Source organism: Erythranthe guttata, chromosome 11, assembly GCF_056151865.1.
Source record: "Erythranthe guttata isolate IM_541 chromosome 11, IM_541, whole genome shotgun sequence".
In the NCBI taxonomy this organism is placed as follows: domain Eukaryota; kingdom Viridiplantae; phylum Streptophyta; class Magnoliopsida; order Lamiales; family Phrymaceae; genus Erythranthe; species Erythranthe guttata.
The window spans coordinates 3,416,794-3,436,489 of record NC_142543.1 but is presented as its reverse complement, the minus strand read 5'-3'; the positions used below and the strand labels follow the sequence as shown (position 1 = coordinate 3,436,489).

Here is a 19,696-nt window from a genome sequence, read left to right as displayed (position 1 = left end):
GCCTTTATTGATACCAATGCTGATATCAATACCGATACCAATATGGATACCAATATTGATATTAATATCGATACTAATACTTATACTAATTAATATCCATACTAATACTGATACTAATTAATATCGATACACATACTAATACCAATACTGATACTAACTAATACTGATACTAATACTGATATCAATACTAATACTAATACTAATACTAATACTAATATTAATACTAATACTAATATTAATACTAATACTAATATTAATACTAATACTAATACTAATACTAATACTAATACTAATACTAATACTAATACTAATACTAATACTAATACTAATACTAATACTAATATTAAAGCTAATACTAATACTAATACTAATACTAATAGTCTAATATTAATTCTAATACTAATACTAATACTAATACTAATACTAATACTAATACTAATACTAATGCTAATACTAATACTAATTCTAATACTAATACTAATACTAATACTAATACTTATACTAATACTAATACTAATACTTATACTAATAACTAATACTAATACTAATACTAATACTTACTGATATTGATACAAATACTGATAGTGATAGTGATAGTGATGCTGATACTGATACTGATACTGATATTGATACTGATACTGATGTTAATACTGATAATGATGTTGATAGTCATATTGATACTCATAGTAATATTAATATTAATACTAATACTATTACTAATAATGATACTCATATTAATACATATACTAATATTGTTACTCATACTGATACTCATGCTGATAAAAATAGTAATATTAATACTAATATGAGTATCAATATTAGTATCAATTTCAGTATCAATATCAGTATTAGTATCAATATTAGTATTCATATCAGTATAATTAGTATAATATTATTACTAATACTAATAATAATACTAATACTAATACTTACTGATATTGATACTGATACCGATAGTGATAGTGATACTGACACTGATACTGATATTGATATTGATACTGATGTTAATACTGATAATGATGTTGATAGTCATATGCATACTTATAGTAATATTAATATTAATATTAATACTAATACTATTACTAATACTGATACTCATACAAATACTGATACTAATATTTTTACTCATACTGATACTGATGCTATAAAAATAGTAATACTAATACTAATATTATACTAATAATATTGATACTAATATTAATATTGATACTAATACTGATATTGATACTGAAATTGATACTAATATTGATACTCATACTTATATTGATACTGAAACTGATACCGATACTGATACATACACTGATACTAATACTGATACTGATACCGATACTAATACTGATACTGATACTGATACTGATACCGATACTGATACTTATACTGATATTGGTACTGATATCGATACTAATACTGATATGGATACTTATACTGATATTAATACTAATACTATTACTAATAGTAATATTAATACTAATATCATTACTAATACTAATATAAATGCTAAAACTAATTTTATTGCTAATGATCGAATGCTAATGATACATATACATATATACAGAAACTGATATCGATACCGATATTGATACTGATACTGATACTGATACTGATATTGATACCGATACTAATAATGATACTGATATTGGTACTGATACATATTGTGGTACTGATACATATTGTGGTACTTATACATGTATCGATAATAATATTGATACGGATACTTATACTTATGTTAATACTAATATTTATACTAATACTAATATTAATACCAATACTAATACTAATACTAATACTAATACCAATACTAATACTATTACTAATACTAATATTAATACTAATTCTATTATTAATAATGTTACTAATACTAATATGTTAATATTGTTAATGTTATTGCTAATACTAATTTTGATGCTAATGATAATCTAAATATGCTAATTATGATTGTAATTCTAATATTATCCAAATCCTTATCGTATTCCTAATTCTATTCATAACACTAATCATAGTTCGAATCATAATCATAATCATAATCCTATTCCTAACACTAATCATAAGCCTAATAATTTTAATACTAATGATGCTAATGTTAATTCTAATTCTAATCTTAATTATAATTCTAATTCCAATAATCCTAATGTTAATCATATTCCTAATACTAATATATATCACTAATTATCGTACTAAGCATAATCATAATCTTAATTATAATTCTAATACTAATATTAATCATAATCTAATATTATAATAATCCTAATCACAGTATGAATCCCATTTCTAGTATTACTACTACTAATTCAAAGAATCTTAATTATAATTTTAATTCCAAAACTAATATTAATCACAAATTCTAATTTACAGATCTGTTTTTGCAATGATCTATTATTTAGTATAAATAAATAATTATATTCAATCTCGAACATTTATATCAAATTTCTTATGTGTGGTAGCTGCATGAACCATAAAAAAACACATATTAAATATATTAGAAATTAATATTTATTATATTATCAAACTGACATTAAAATTATTTAAAATATTATAAGGGTATAAGCAAACGTTAAGACGTAAAAGAACAATAATCATTGTTAATAAGATAAATTATGAAAATCCTCTTGAACTTAGGCTAAATTACAGAAAACACCCCAACTTATCGGTGATTACCGAAATTCTCCTGATGGTTGTTTATGTCTTACACGACCCCCTTATGGTTGATTTTTTTACGGAATCTTTTTAATTCCATATAATGTCCCAAAAAATATGGAGTCTACCCTTGCAGACGTGACATTTCTTTTATCGTACATTTTAAACTCAAAAGTTACCCTCATGGGTGGTTATGGTAATAATAAAAATTTGTGAAAGTGTTATTTAAGAAGAATAAAGATTTCGTGTAAAGTTCACCTAAGGGTAATTTTTGTCTTTAAAAAGTACCATAAAGAAATGTCGTGTGTGCAGGGTATAATAAGGATTAAAAATTCCTTGAAAAATCATACCATAAGGGGGTCAATGTAAGACGGAAACAAACATTAGGGGAATTATTAATATAAACTATTTACGGCAAGAGCACTTCGAGTGGCATTATTAAATGAGCTATCAAAACATTTAACCACCATTTTTATACTCCAAAATAGTAATTTTTAATTCTAATAGAGTTATGAAATGAGGTATTTTGATATTTCATCTTTCAGAATGTAAAAATACATTATGCAATCATGGAGTATAAAATATCAAACATGAGTTATGAATTTAACCATCTTAGTGTCCATTTAGAAAATAACATATGGCAATTAGATATATTTAATTAACAACTATTTAATACCTATGGTTGGAGCAAATACATTTAGATAAATATCAAAATAAAATATTAAATAGCACATAAATACTTGCAAACTCATTTTGATACTTTTGGGTTAGTGTTGCTCTAGATATTTAACTATATTTATTAGAGTTATAATGAAATACTTATTAGTGGAATACAATATATAGTATATACGACCATTATACATTTTAAACAAAACAATTGATATTCTTAATGTTAGCCATTAAATAAAGTGGATAAATGAATTTAATACCAAAGAGAATTATTATATTTTGAAATATATAAAATCAATTCGTTTTTTTTATCAATTGATTAAACATAACTCAGGTTATTCAATTTATTAGTATAATCATGATAAAATTTGTATTGTAATTAGTACATAATTTAAAAGGTTAAATCAATCGTAAAATTGATTGTCACTGGATTCAGTGAAGAAAAAATAATTATTTAAACTATAACATGAAATTCATGTAGTATAATTTTCAATTTGGTAAATAATTGGGAGTACATTACTCGACACATGGCATAACAAATAGTGTCAATTTTCGCAAGATAGTAAATTCAAACACGTATCTTTCTTTTTTACAGATAATATTAATAGATAATATTAAATTATTAAAAAAATGCATATTCTCTAGTCATGTTCATGTAAAATGTATAATATCTAATAATTTATTCTGAAATATTATTTTTAATATAAATCCAAGTTTATGAATTAAAATTATAATAATTCGTAACACCACCAATCATGCAATTATAATAAGAGGAGATTTTAAATCGAATTTAACTAAATTCAAATTAAATTAATTATAAAATTAAATTCAAAAATAATTTATTTAGGGTTTCCAAGAAAGTTGATATATTAAGAGCATTTTATAAATGGTAGGATATAAATATATTAATAAAATAATTAAATATATTTAATTACCTTTAATTTTGGAAAACGATGACATGTTTTTCTATGATTTATTTCGATCAATCAATTCGCCACTTGGGATGAAATTGAGGACATGTCATCAATTAAAATTGCCAAATGTCAATCAATTAGCTATGGAATTCAACTTTTATATATTATATAGATATATATTATTATATTTTGAAATATATAAAATCAATTCATTTTTTTATGATTTGATTAAGCTTCACTTAGGTTATTCAATATATTAGTATAATCATGATAAAATTTGTATTTTAATTAGTATATAATTTAAAAGGTTAAATCAATCGTAAAATTTATTGCCACTGGATTCAGTGAAGAAAAAATAGTTATTTAAATAATAAAATGAAACTCATGTAGTATGATTTTCAATATGGTACATATTTGGGAGTACATTACTCTACACATGGCATAACAAATAGTGTCAATTTTTGCAAGATAGTAAATTCAAACATGTATCTTTCTTTTTTACAGATAATATTAATATATAATATTAAATTAGTAAAAAAAATACATATTCTCTTGTCATGCTCATGTAAAATGTATAATATCAAATAATTTATTCTGCAATATTTTTTTTAATATAAATCCAATTTTATGAATTAAAATTAAAAAAATTCGTAACGCCACCAATCATGCAATTATAATAAGGGAAGATTTTAAATCGAATTTGACTAAATTCAAATTAAATTAATTATAAAATGAAATAAAAAAAATAAATTTATTTAGGGTTTCTAAGAAAGTTGATATATTTAGAGCATTTTATAAATGGTAGGATATAAATATATTAATAAAATAATTAAATATATTTAATTACCTCTAATTTTGGAAAATGATGACATGTTTTTTGATGATTTATTTCCACCAATCAATTCGCCACTTGGGATGAAATTGATTACATGTCATCAATTGTAATTGCCAAATGTCAATCAATTAGCTATGCAATTCAACTTTTATATATTATATAGATAAAATAATATAATTTAAAAGTTTATATTGAGTTACGACTTTGGAAATATCAAATAAGCCGGCATCCAATAGTCAAATTCAGTAGACAAAAATACAAGACATTCTTAAGTGTAGGAATCCAATTAAATTAAATTAATCCACATAATTAATCACCCTAATTAAAATTAGACACACCACCAATGTTGTACCAACTTTTCAAAGAGTCAACACATAATTAAGCCTTCATTAGCACTAATTACCCACTACCTCCTCGTTTTGGATTCAAGTACGTGTTGATTTTACAGAAATCAAATATATATAATAATATATGATGTGATTAAATTAATCTTTAAAAAACAAAAAAAATTGAACTAATTAAAAACAAGTGCAAAATTTAGAAAACAACAATTAATTTGAAATTCTAAAATGATAAAAAATAAAAATACAAAATCAATTTTACTCTTACTAAAAAAAATTGAACTAATTAAAAACAAGTGCAAAATTTAGAAAACAATAATTAATTTGAAATTCTAAAATGACAAAAAAAAAAAAATACAAATTCTCCAATCAACATCAATTTTTGTAAGGTAAGCATTTAAATCTCCAATTCGTCACACACGGTCAGCCGGTTTACGTCTCTCGTACGATTTACAAGACACGACAGTGTATATTTACTCAGTGTGCTGATTTGGCTGCGAGTTCTTTCGTTAAAAAAAAAGTATTATCAGTTGGCAAAATGAAATTTTGGTAACTACTAAATAATCACTTCCATTTTTAAAATCCAATTGAGAAAGAGTAATAATCAATTACAATCCTAATTAAATCCCCAATTCACAAAATCAATGAAAAATAAAAAAATAATAATGGGAAAAAAGGTAAGTATTAACTGGACATAAAAATTGGAATATAGTAAGAAAAATGATGAAAAGAAGATTTTGAAAGAGAAGGGTATAAAATAAAAACACACACAAAATCTGATTCCTGCGTTACTTTTTTCCCTCTCTCTCTCTCTCTCTCTCTCTCTCTCTCTCTCTCTATTCTCTCTCTCCGTAATTATTTCACACAATCTCTTTGTTTCAGTTCACGATTTTAATTACTGAGGAAGTTTGTCTCTCTCTCTCTGCGCATCAGTTTCATGCATTTACTCAAGGGTTAAATACTTTACCCACGTTTTTTTCTCGGCTCTGTTATTAAATTCACTTTCGCAGAGAAAAAAAAAATTCGTCGCCAATTCTCGAAGATTATTTTCTGGGTTTTGTTTCATTTCGAATTTGAAGGTACTTTTTTGTATGGAAGCGTGATTGATTGATTTTTTTTTTTTTTTTCTTGTTTGTGCTGAGCGCTGTTGTGACGTGTTTGTATACGTACGTTTTGATGATCATACTCGAAATTGATTTTTAATTTTTTTAATCGATTTTGTGGCGTAGCTTTAATTGGGTGTTTATGTTTTTCTCTGACCGGAAATTTCTCCGATCACTTATGGGTGGCGTAGCTATTGTAGGGACGGTGGTGGGCCCGAATTGGCTGCTTTTCGGCCCGGTTTCTTGTTTTCACGGCCCGCCTCTGTGGAAATTGAATTGATTTGTGATTAAAATTGATCTTAAGTTAATTCAAAAAACCAAAAAATGAAAGGTGATCTGGTGTAAAAATTCTACTGTAATTTTGCCTTGTTTAAAAATGATTTTATGGACAAAAAAAATTAGATGTGTGTGTGTGTGTGTGTGTGTGTGTGTGTGTGTGTGTGTGTGTGTGTTTTGTGGGTATATAATCTTTTGACTGTTAAATGTTTGGATTGCACAATTAGAATCCATGATTGGGAAACGAATTTACGATTCTATTCGGGTTTGATTAGTTCTTATTAGAATCCACGATTGGGATACGAATTTACGTTTCTATTCGGGTTCGATTAGTTCTTACTAGAATGTTCTTGGTGTTGGTTGTTGGAGAGAGGTTTCTTATTACAGAAAATATAATGTTGTTGTTGTTGAACAAAACTTTAACTATCTCTCTCTTCTCTCTCTCTCTTGGTAATCTGTAAAAACCAGCTCGTATTCTCGTTCGTCTTTTCATTGAAAACGGTTTTCTAAGACACATGTGCAATTTCTTCGACAGGGATTAATTAATTGGGCTAATGAATAGCAGCAGCTAATTAGAAGTATGAACATGGATTCCGATATGGTGTACAGAAAGGGTACCGTGGTCCGTAGGTACGTAAATCTTGATTTAATGCACACGAGCAAAAACGGATACGTGATAACATTTTGCATAACTTTTGATTTTCTCAGCACACTGGCTAAAAAGCCGAACGAAACTATGAGGGTGTTTATTACAATCTGTGTCGGAATAATGTTTGGATTCTTCATTGGAGTGTCGTTTCCATCCCTCCCGTTTACAAAGGTATATTCTTTTTTATTCCGATTGATGCTTTTTTTTTTTTGTATCGGTAATAATAACCTATTCTTGACTCTTTGTTATTTGGCAGCTAAATATTACTTCTGCTCTTCTTCGTGATTTTGTGATAATCGGGAACAAAAGCGCAGCTCAGTTTACCGATAATAGTAGTAACAAAAGCTCTACCGCAAATCAAACCGTGATCGATGTATCGAAGGTTTGTGTTTAATTTTGTCTCGAAGTCTATTTATTTCGTGCTATCGGTCGCATTTCTTGGCATATGTGTGTTCAACAATGATAATCGAATTTTTTTGCTTCGTATTTCAATCTTGAACGAGCCCTCCGTCTCTCTTTCTATTTTGCGTATACGTACGCCATATTTTCTAGGATGCTGAAATGATTTTTTTATTTTTTATTTAGTATTTATTTTTTGTAAATTTGTATATTTGTTCAGATTTGGGTTCAGTCGAATCCAAAAGGTGCAGAAAGATTGCCGCCAGGCATTGTTGCATCCGAATCAGATTTATATCTTCGAAGACTGTGGGGTAAACCTAGTGAGGTATATAATCATTCTTCATATATATATTTGAAGATTAAATTAAATTAAATTTTAATCTAATTAACTTGTCACTTTTTAGGATTTGACGAGCAAACCGAATTATCTGGTGACATTTACTGTTGGTTATGATCAAAGAAACAACATCGACGCTGCCGTGAAAAAGGTCCGTTTCCCTCTAATGCTTCTTCCACGTAGGCCCGTAATTTTTATTTACTTTTATTATTATTATAATCTGTCACTAAGTATATATAATTGCTGCAGTTTTCAGGGAATTTTACAATTCTTCTGTTCCATTACGACGGAAGAACATCGGAATGGGACGAGTTCGAGTGGTCGAAACGAGCTATTCATGTTAGCGCAATCAAACAAACAAAATGGTAAACGATATAAACTTTTTTTTTGTTACTATTTCTATAAGTCGTGTTGAGAATATTTTACATTTGTGAATTTTTTCGATTTTTTTTTTGTTAAGGTGGTATGCGAAAAGGTTTCTGCACCCGGACATTGTTGCCCCTTACGACTACATATTTATCTGGGACGAAGACCTTGGAGTCGAGCATTTTGACGCAGAAGAGTAAGTCAAATTAATTTTATTAATTTTTTTTTTTTCGGAAATTGCTCGATGCTTTAATTTATTCTGTGTTATACATTGCAAAATTGTAGATATATAAAGCTTGTGAGGAAGTATGGTTTGGAAATTTCACAGCCTGGTTTGGACCCCTCTAGAGGAACTACTTGGGAGATGACAAAGAGAAGAAACGATCGCGATGTTCACATGTAAGTGTATATATATATATATATATATATATATATACATATATACATACACAATTTATTTATTTTTGCATTTTTTATGCTTTATTGTGAATTGCAGGGAAACGGAAGAGAGGCCGGGATGGTGCTCCGACCCACATTTGCCCCCGTGTGCTGCGTATGAACTTGTTTTACTATGTGTTTTTAATTTTCTTTTTGTTTTTATTATTCTATTTTGTGTTTTCTATATTTTGATAAAAAAGAAAAATGGATAATTACGCAGGTTTGTCGAAATCATGGCTCCTGTGTTTTCTCGAGATGCATGGCGCTGCGTGTGGCATATGATTCAGGTGGTGTTTCGTTTTCCTTTTTCCCTTTTCTTGCAGCATAGAAATTTGTAAGAATTACTTCAATTTTTTTCTTCCTTTAGTCTATTAATTTATTTTGACTTTATACGAATGTTTTTGTAGAATGACTTGATACATGGATGGGGTCTCGACTTAGCCCTCCAGAAATGCGTCGAGGTATCTCTCTCTCTCTCTCTCTCTCTCTCTCTCTCTCTCTCTCTCTCTCTCTCTCTCTCTCTCTCTCTCTCTCTCTCTCTCTCTCTCTCTCTCTCTCTCTCTCTCTCTCTCTCTCTCTCTCTCTCTCTCTCTCTCTCTCTCTCTCTCTCTCTCTCTCTCTCTCTCTCTCTCTCTCTCTCTCTCTCTCTCTCTCTCTCTCTCTCTCTCACACACACACATATGCTACAAAATCTGCTAAAAATCAACTATTTTTATCGTAATTAGCCTGCTCATGAACGAATCGGAGTGGTAGATGCTCAATGGATTGTTCATCAAACGGTTCCATCACTCGGAAATCAGGGGAAATCAGAAAACGGAGAGGCTCCATGGCAAGGGGTATGTAGTCTCTAATCTAACTTCTAAAAAAATACTTGCTTATTTCCGTTAATCTATATTCATCATCCGGTAAAAGGAATTTATAATCGAAAGATGAATCCAAGACTTTATAATATTTAACAATGTTATTGAAATGCGTTTGTTTTTTTTGCGGTTCGTTTAGGTGAGACAGAGGTGTAGAAGAGAGTGGGAACTTTTCAGGGTTCGAATGGAGGATGCCGAAAAATCTTATTACAAATCCATCGGAATCGATCCTTCCAATTTCACAGTTCACCATAGATAGAAGATTTTTAGGATCAGATGAGATTATATATAATATCATTTAAGTAGAAAAAAAAACCACAATTCTTTTGCCTTAGGATAGAATTATTGCTAACATTTTTTTTTTCAATTTAATTATTATACTTTTAGCAAAAGGCAGTTTCTTTGATTAATATCACAATTTTTTTTGTCTCTGGTTTTGTTTAAACCCTAGTTTTGGATTATTAGAACTTGAAACTTCTCTGCCTGCTCTCTGTTTCACTAAACAAAATCGTAGTCATTTTATTTTATTTTATTTTATGGATAAATTACAACCACCCCTGAGGTATGGTAAAGTTACGAAAACCCCCCTCTTGTTTGGGTAATTACTACCACGTCCTCAACTATAAATCTTTTTACACGTCCACCCCTGCGGTTTCAAATTTAGTGGAATTTACGAGATTATATGGAATATTAGCACTTTTGTACTCGTTTTATCCCGTTCGAACTCCACATTTTGAAGCAAGATGATCATAATTTGTATACTTTGGCTTGTATATATCAGATTGTGATGCATCAGAAACTGTATTTTTGCACAAAACGAGTACAAACTAGAATTTGACACCATAAGAGTGGAGGTGTAGGAAAAAATCATAGTTGGGGGTAAATGTAATTATCCAAATAAGAAGGGGTTTTTTCGTAAATTAATTATACCTCAGGGGTGGTTGTAATTTACCATCTATATATATATACACACACACTAGCCCCTATATCCTACTATCTATCAAGTAAAGAACTAATATCACAAGCTTAGATTTATATTTTTAACATTTTAATCAATGTTATTTGCAACCACGCAACGTTTCGTAGCGTTTATGATTTATCAAACGAGGGGGCCGATTGAAAAACCTCATTTACGAGCTCACGAAGATTAGTCCATCATTACATATAGAGAAACTCACCATTCATTTGAAACTAAGTGACCTTAAAGCTTTCCACATTTTGTTGGCTTATTGCTCGATGCCTTGAGCGTCAGACGACGATCGTCGGTGAGTCACCTAGTGTCTGCTTTGTTTTATAGATTTTTACTTTTACACGTAAATTTTACTAGGCGCGTGAAGAATCACCAAGTGCGTGGATTTCCCACAAGGCATTTGATATTTTCTCAAGTCATTAAATTTGATGACTCTTTAGTTGACCTTATTTTCCACGAAAGTCAAAATGCGTGCGTCATCATTGTTTGTGTGATGGTGACATCCACTTAATTAATCTGCACCATAAACGCGTTTACTTGAACCAATCATGGGTTATTTATAACGCGCTCCAGAAAATCAAAGAACCTTCGATGGGGCCCCACGCGCTGCCACACGTCACCACCTCATTGGCCAGCAGATAAATCACGTGTGGACGCGTGGCCCTGTAAACTCGACCACCCCCCAATCTAAAATGGCCTACCGTTTAACCCAATCACCAACAACCTCAGGATCCTTACACGTGTTGCCACGTGCCTACACCATCCCCACCATTGGCATATTATATTGGGTTAATTATAAAAACCCCCTAAACTTAGATTAAATTACAAAAATCACCTACACCTATTCGTAATTACGAAAAACCCCTAAAGTTTGTTTCCGTCTTACACCAACCCCGTACAGTGTTTTTTCACGGATTTTTTTATATTATAGGGAATAGACTATACACAAGTTCAGATATTTTCTTTTATTTCTCACCTATTTAATAAAAGGTATAATAGACGATACACATTTTCTGTTAAAAAACTCGATCAACAGTTAAATCAGATGGGGATTTTGATTATTACACATAAACGGGGTTTTTTTAATTATTTAGCCTAAGTTTAGGGGATTTTCGTAATTTACCCTAATATATTTTCTTTATTTACTAGTTATTACCAGTTTACAACCCCTCTATATATATATACGCTTCGTGGCAGGTTTTTCAATTGTTTCTTGAATTTGAAGAATTCTTCATTTAGAAAAATAATATAAAAATAAATAAAATTATGGGGCTATCGAATTTTCCAAGCCCAGCGGAAGGGGTGCTACCAATGCTAGTAATGAACACAGTGATGTCAGTTGCTCTCGTCAAGAACAAGATTAGGTCAATCCTCCGCGGCGGCGGCGATCAAGATTCCGATGAAGAGTACTACTACGCCGGCGGCGACGACTCGAGGGCCAGAAGAGTGTCCATCACGCGCTACGAGTCACTATGTAGAAACCGGTGCAGGTGCGCACAGAGAGGTCGGCGCGTCGGCGGCGGCGGTGAGTGGGCGAGTACGGTGGAGTGCAGTGTGTGCTTGAATAGGTTCGAGGCGGAGGAGGAAGTGAGTGAGCTTTCTTGCAAGCATTTCTTCCACAAAGGTTGTCTCGACAAGTGGTTTGATAAGCAGCGCGTGTCTTGCCCTCTCTGCCGTTCCATTTTCTGAATTTAAAAAATAAAAAAATAAAAAAAAAATTAAATGTAGTCTGCTTTGGAGGGTTTTAATTATTATTTTTTTGTTCATTAATTCCCTTCATATATTAATTTAGCAGAAAATACATATATAATACAAGGGCAGTTTCGTCTTAAAGGTTTTGTATTTTCTGTGTGTGTTTGGAGAAATTTGGGTTTGTTACTGTGTGTTGTGTGTGTAAATTGAAAAGTTGTGTATGCCACAGTTAGACCAATGAATATAATGTACAGTATATTAATTTATAACATATACATAATACATACACTAGCAATAATCTTGACAAGGGCTAATTAGTAATTACGGAATTATTATGTAATAAGTAGAATTAAGATCAAAGCTAGCCATTCATGGACATCCATCTGTCCCCATCGAACCTCCGATGCTCCAATGCGATGAACGCCTCCGCCTCAACATCTATGTTTTGTTTCACAACCGTCTCGTTATTACAATGGGGCCCACTTGATGATCCGTGTAATGAACTAGGTTTTTTATTAGCACGATCGATCGGAACCGAATTGTCCAGCACTACTAATGTGTGTGGCATGTGCTCGAGTTCGTATTGCTCGTACGCGTGGTCTCGTGGCCTACGCACTTGGTGCTTTGTGTTGCTTTTCTTTTCCATTTCTGTTTTTTTGTTAAATAATCTATCTTTCTCTCTCTGTTTATTATATAGTCGCTCTCTTTGTTTCTTGATAGGATGGAATCCGATTCTTTTTTACTTTTGGTCACGTTTTTTGTGAAACACACACACACACACACAAGTTCCTATCTTTGAATTGTAGTTGGGAACTTGTTTTATTCATCCAAATATGGATGGCTTGGAATCTAAAAGGAAAAGAGCAAGTATTGTCCGAATTTGCCACTACTCTTCTCATTTCAACTTAGTTCTAACAAGGAAAAATCAATTTCCTAAAAAAAATGAGTTTGAGTTAATTTGCTCCACCATAGCAATTGGTGATATAAAATGTTGGAAATTTTGAGTTTCGACTTAATTTTAATAGAATGTTTTAATCAAATTAAAATTGTTTTCTCAAATTCATCAGTCGGTTAAACTATCTAACATATTTAATTATGAAAGTAATATATGAAAAAAATATCATTAAAATTATGGAGGTGTTTAAACACACCATTCAACTGAAAATTAAATGTGTGAAGTTAGTTAACCAAAAAGACTATCTATTTAGGCAAATACGGTCAATGACTAAGGTGGTGTTTGCAAATGATTATTTGAAAGCAGAAGTTAGTGATTGTAATTTAAGTTAGTTTTAAGTGCTTATTTTCAAAAGTTGGGGGTGTTTGCAAATATTCCAGAAAATGAACTTAAATAGAAAAAACAGGGTTAATGGTGTTTTTAGAAAAATAGCTTAAATCAGATTATTTTAAGAGAAGCAAAAGCAAAAGTTAAATTTGCAAAAACCTGAAAATAGATTAGGAGAAAAATAAACCGCATAATCACTTTCAAAAAGTATTTGCAAACACCACCTAAATATTTTGCAAAAGAACGGCAATTTAGTCGACTCGATTAAAGGGAATTTAACCCTTTGCCTAATGATCCTCTCTACCTCAATATCACTTAGGCGTTTCAATTACAGTTAGTCGACATACCTAGTTGATCATACTAATTAGTCGAATTACCTAGTTGACTATATGATCCGGCCATGGCCAGCCAGATGGCCCAATAAGGAGCAAAGGCTCGTCAAGGTGCTCCAGCCCATTACCGCTTGATAGACCCAGTAAAGACCAAAGGCCCAAGTAAGGTCAAAAGGCACCATTAAGCCCACTAAGAGAAGAAGACCCATTAAATTGGTACTCGATAGGCGAGAGAGACCAGCGGGTCGCGGGTAGCCCGCGAGAGCGAGAAGCCTCTCGCTAACTCACCCTTCCGCCAAGCTTCTCGCCAGACCTGCCGGAGATGATCATTGCTGCACATGGGGTATTTAATGCACGTCCAATCCACTGACAAGAGCAGGGGAATGTCGTTTCGCCCCCCTACTTTTTGCACCTGCAGCCGCCAATGAAATGACAGATTAAACTGAATTGAAGGTAATTTGGGGTCCGGATGCATAATTACCGCGATGGGACAGGTAAATTAAATTGAAGAATATTTGACGTCCGTCCCTTTCTTTAGTATAAATAGGGGCAGTAAATACAGGAAAACCACAACGAAATCATATACATCAATTACATACAGAAGCATAATATCTTCTTCAGGAAGTTACTGACTTGGCCGTCGGAGTGCTAACTCCGGCCTAAGTCCGGTTCTTTTCTTTCTTGTAGGTTTATCGTAGGCTCCGGTCCAAGTTCAGGCCTACTCAACTTTCTAAACCAGCCCACCACGAGTCCAGCCGGATCAAATGGCGCCGTCTGTGGGAAATTGAGCGTTAAGACGTCGATTTTTCAACTACTTCTACTGTAAGCAAAACACCTGTGGGAGTGGATGTTAGTGAATTGAGGGAGATTTCTTGGGCTTTCCTTAAAATCCACTGCATCACCATATTTGTTTTACTTGTGCGATTTCAATACATATGAGGCAGACCTGGGTACATAAACCGACCCAAAACCTCAATCAGAGATGTTGGATCTGGAGGACTCTTTAGAGCTCGAAGTTGATTTGCTTTAATGAGCTTGATTCATGGGAGTTTGATTTCCTAAATTTATTTTTTGGCTTGAAGCTTTTCAAGCACGCAGTATTCTCTCGAAATGAATTCCGGAAGTTTATATTTACTGCTTGGAGCTCAATTGTCTGATTCTGGCCCAGGTTTTGCCGACTCAATGTCCGCCGAGCTGAATTTCGCCGACTCAATGTCCGCCGAGCTGAATTTCGCCGACTCAATGTCCGCCGGGCTGAGTCTCGCGACCCGAAGTTCCTGAGCCGAATCTCGCCGACTCAATGTTCGTCGAGCTAAAATTCACCGATCCAATGCTTTCTAAACTGAGATTATACATGAAAATATAATCGTAATTTGAATTTTCGCTTAATTATGATAAACTTTAAATTTGTACAGGGGCTGACTTGAATTTATTTCGCTAGAGGTATAGAGTAGAATAACTCGCAAATTATTCTATAAAGATAGGGACTTGGCGAGATGGATTTTCCTCAGAATAAGCTCAGCTTTAGTGGGATTTCTCGAAAAAGCTCACAGTGTTGGACATTCCGCTAACTTGCGAATGTATTGGAGTCCGACTAGCAGAAATCCTCCGACGAGCAGAATAACTCAAACGAGCTGGAGATATCCGACGAGCAGGATCTCCCTAACGAGCTGGAGATATCCGACGAGAAGGACCTCGCCCACGAGCTAGATCTCCCTGACGAGCCGGAGATATCCGGCGAGCAGGATATCTCCGACGAGTAACATACATTCGACGAGCAGGATCTTGCCGACGAGCAAGAGATATCCGACGGGCAGGATCTCTTTGACGAACAGCATACCTCCGACGAGCAGGATCTCGCCGATGAGCAGGAGGTATCAGACGAGCTGAGGATATCCAACGAGCTGGATCTCTTTGACGAACAGCATACCTCCGATGAGTAGGATCTCGCCGATGAGTATGAGGTATCAGACGAGCTGAGGATATCCGACGAGCTGAGGATATCCGACGAGCAGGATCTCGCCGATGAGCAGGAGGTATCAGACGAGCTGAGGATATCCGACGAGCAGGATCTCTTTGACGAACAGCATACCTCCGACGAGCAGGATCTCGCCGATGAGCAGGAGGTATCAGACGAGCTGAGGATATCCGACGAGCAGGATCTCGCCAATGAGCAAGAGATATCCGACGAGCAGGATCTCTTTGACGAGCAGTATCTCGCCGACGAGCAGGATCTCGCCGATGAGCAAGAGATATCCGACGAGCAGGATCTCTTTGACGAGCAGTATCTCGCCGACGAGCAAGATCTCGCCGACGAGCAGGAGGTATCAGACGAGCTGAAGACATCCGACGAGCAGTATCTCGCCGTCGAGCAAGATCTCGCCGACGAGCAGGATCTCCCTGACGAGCAAGAGATATTCGACAAACAGGATCTCTTTGACGAGCAACATACCTCCGACGAGCATGATCCCGCCGATGAGCAAGAGATATCCGACGAGCAGGATCTCTTTGACGAGCAGTATCTCGCCGACGAGCAGGAGGTATCAGACGAGCTGAAGACATCCGACGAGCAGTATCTCGCCGACGAGCAAGATCTCGCCGACGAGCTGTATCTCCCCAACGAGCAAGAGATATCAGCGAGCAGGATCTCTCCGACGAGCAGCATATCTCGACGAACGGGATCTCGCCGACGAGCAGAAGATATCCGACGAGCAAGATCTCGCCGACGAGCAGGATCTCGCCGACGAGTAAGATCTCGCCAACGAGCAGGATCTCTCCGACGAGCAGAAGATATCCGACGAGCAGGATCTCGCCGACGAGTAAGATCTCGCCGACGAGCAGGATCTCCCGGACGAGCTGGAGATATCCGACGAGCAGGATCTCGCCGACGTGCAAGAGATATCCGCGAGAAGGATCTCTCCGACGAGCAGCATACCTTCGACGAACAGGATCTCTCCGACGAGTAGAAGATATCCACGAGCAGGATCTCTCCGACGAGCAGCATACCTTCGACGATCAGGATCTCTCCGACGAGCAGGATCTCCCAGACGAGCTGGAGATATCCGACGAGCAGGATCTCGCCGACGAGCAAGAGATATCCGCGAGCAGGATCTCTCCGACGAGCAGCATATCTCGACGAGCAGGATCTCGCCGACGAGCAGGAGATATCCGACGAACGAGATCTCTCCGACGAGCAGAGATATCCGCGAGCAGGATCTCTCCGACGAGCAGCATACCTTCGACGAGCAGGATCTCGCCGACGAGCAGGAGATATCCGACGAACAGGATCTCTCCGACGAGCAAAAGATATCCGACGAGAAGGATCTCGCCGACGAGCAGGATCTCGCCGACGAGTAAGATCTCGCCAACGAGCAGGATCTCCCTGACGAGCTGGAGATATCCGACGAGCAGCATATCGCCGACGAGCAAGAGATATCCGCGAGCAGGATCTCTCCGACGAGCAGCATACCTTCGACGAACAGGATCTCGCCGACGAGCAGGAGATATCCGACAAACAAGGATTGGAGTACGCGATCAAGTTGCCTTTCAGAGCTTCAAATAATGAAGCAGGATATGAAGCCGTTATACATGGGATGAAGCTGGTATCTTCGGCCGGGGGCAGAAGTATAAGCATATTTTCGGATTCACAGCTAGTAGTACAACAAGTAAAAGGTGAATTCGAGATAAAAATTGAGCGGATGATGGCTTGTTGCGAGACAGTGCGATCGATCATGAGCGAGCTCGAATTCTGCGAGCTAGCTCAAATACCCCGAGAGGAGAACCAGCATGCCGATTTGCTGGCGAAAGTAGGAAGCATGGCGGTAGGATACGAGTCAAGAAAAATAGAGTTGCTAATGGGGGAGCCGTGCCGTCTGGGCGAGGAGCGGGTTTCAACAGTGACAAGCAGGGAAGATTGGCGTGCGGAGATAAGGGCGTGTCTGCAAGGAAAAATGTTAGCAAGTGGCCGCGCGCAGAAGATCGTGGAACAACGAGCAAGCAATTTTTGCTTAATCGGGGACATACTTCATAAAAGAGGATACACTAGGTCGCATCTAAGATGCCTATCTCAAGAGGAAGGCCGCTACGTGTTACGCGAGATACACCAAGGATGCTGCGGGGATCATGCATGAGGTAGAGCGTTGGTCTCGCGAGTGTAGAGGGCAGGATACTTTTGGCCCACCTTGAGAAAATACGCGGGCCAATTTGTCAGGACATGTGATAAATGCCAGAGGCATGGCCCGCTGATTCACACGCCAGGAGAGGATATGATGATAATAACTTCCCCTTGTCCTTTTGCACAATGGGGGATAGATATCGTGGGCCCCATGCCGCTGGCCAAGGGGCAGCGAAAATTCTTAATAGTTGTTGCAGATTACTTGTGCGCAGGACTGGGTATCAAGCAGAGGTTTGCAACCGTGGCTCACCCGCTGGCGAACGGGCGAGTCGAGGTGATTAATCGAGTACTATTAGAGGGAATCAAGAAGCGTCTGGATGGGGCAAAGGGAAATTGGGTTGAGGAGTTACACGTGGTACTTTGGGGGTATCGAGCATCGCCAAAAGAGGCGACCGAAGAAAGTCCGTTCTCGTTGGTGTACGGATCGGAAGCTGTCATACCAATAGAAGTAGGAATGCTGTTTGAATTTACGAGTATAAGTATGAAGCGGCCTCTTTTTGGAAAAACATGAAAGTTTTATATGAAAATTGCGGGCAGAATTTGCATCGAGCAAATTCCGCTACAAAGAACGATACGAAAGTTAGAATTATTTGCAATGCGAAAGTTGCGAGCGGAATTTGCATCGAGCAAATCCCACTAGAGAGCACGAAATGAAAGTTGAACTATTTACAATATGAAAGTTGCGGGCAGAATTTGCATCGAGCAAATCCCGCTAGAGAGCACGAAACGAAAGTTGAACTATTTGCAATGCGAAAGTTGCGAGCGGAATTTGCATCGAGCAAATCCCGCTAGAGAGCACGAAACGAAAGTTGAACTATTTATGAAAGTTGCGGGCAGAATTTGCATCGAGCAAATCCCGCTAGAGAGTACGAAACGAAAGTTGAACTATTTACAATATGAAAGTTGCGGGCAGAATTTGCATCGAGCAAATCCCGCTAGAGAGCACGAAACGAAAGTTGAACTATTTGCAATGCGAAAGTTGCGAGCGGAATTTGCATCGAGCAAATCCCGCTAGAGAGCACGGAAAGAAAGTTATAATTATTTGCAATACGAAAGTTGCGAGCGGAATTTGCATCGAGCAAATCCCGCTAGAGAGCACGAAACGAAAGTTAGAATTATTTGCAATGCGAGCAGAATTTGCAGCGAGCAAATGCCGCTAGAAAACACGAAACGAAAGTTGGACTATTTCCAATATGAAAGTTGCGGGCAGAATTTGCAGCGAGCAAATGCCGCTAGAAAGCGCGAAACAAAAGTTGGACTATTTCCAATATGAAAGTTGTGGGCAGAATTTGCATCGAGCAAATCCCGCTAGAGAGCACGAAACGAAAGTTGAACTATTTGAAATGCGAAAGTTGCGAGCGGAATTTGCATCGAGCAAATCCCGCTAGAGAGCACGAAACGAAAGTTAGAATTATTTGCAATGCG

At 35.6% G+C, this 19,696-nt stretch overlaps 3 protein-coding genes across 3 annotated transcripts; all 3 read left to right on the top strand.

Annotated features, from left to right (window-relative positions):
- Nucleotides 1-6,105: 6,105 nt before the first annotated feature.
- On the top strand, nucleotides 6,106-10,305 carry LOC105965563 (uncharacterized). Its single transcript, XM_012990125.2, has 14 exons — nucleotides 6,106-6,472; nucleotides 7,308-7,402; nucleotides 7,481-7,592; nucleotides 7,678-7,803; nucleotides 8,041-8,145; nucleotides 8,225-8,308; nucleotides 8,407-8,522; nucleotides 8,618-8,719; nucleotides 8,809-8,922; nucleotides 9,020-9,076; nucleotides 9,182-9,248; nucleotides 9,369-9,422; nucleotides 9,687-9,797; nucleotides 9,961-10,305. The coding sequence occupies exons 2-14, from the start codon at nucleotides 7,353-7,355 to the stop codon at nucleotides 10,078-10,080; spliced, it is 1,218 nt and encodes a 405-aa protein (XP_012845579.1). The 5' UTR covers nucleotides 6,106-6,472; nucleotides 7,308-7,352; the 3' UTR covers nucleotides 10,081-10,305.
- Nucleotides 10,306-11,989: 1,684 nt separating this feature from the next.
- Nucleotides 11,990-12,624, top strand: LOC105965437 (RING/U-box superfamily protein). The gene has a single exon (XM_012989978.2). It carries the CDS (start codon nucleotides 12,058-12,060, stop codon nucleotides 12,478-12,480), a length of 423 nt encoding a protein of 140 aa, XP_012845432.2. The 5' UTR covers nucleotides 11,990-12,057; the 3' UTR covers nucleotides 12,481-12,624.
- Nucleotides 12,625-18,362: 5,738 nt separating this feature from the next.
- Nucleotides 18,363-18,782, top strand: LOC148766795 (uncharacterized). Its single transcript, XM_088825548.1, has one exon. It carries the CDS (start codon nucleotides 18,363-18,365, stop codon nucleotides 18,780-18,782), a length of 420 nt encoding a protein of 139 aa, XP_088681674.1.
- Nucleotides 18,783-19,696: the final 914 nt, after the last annotated feature.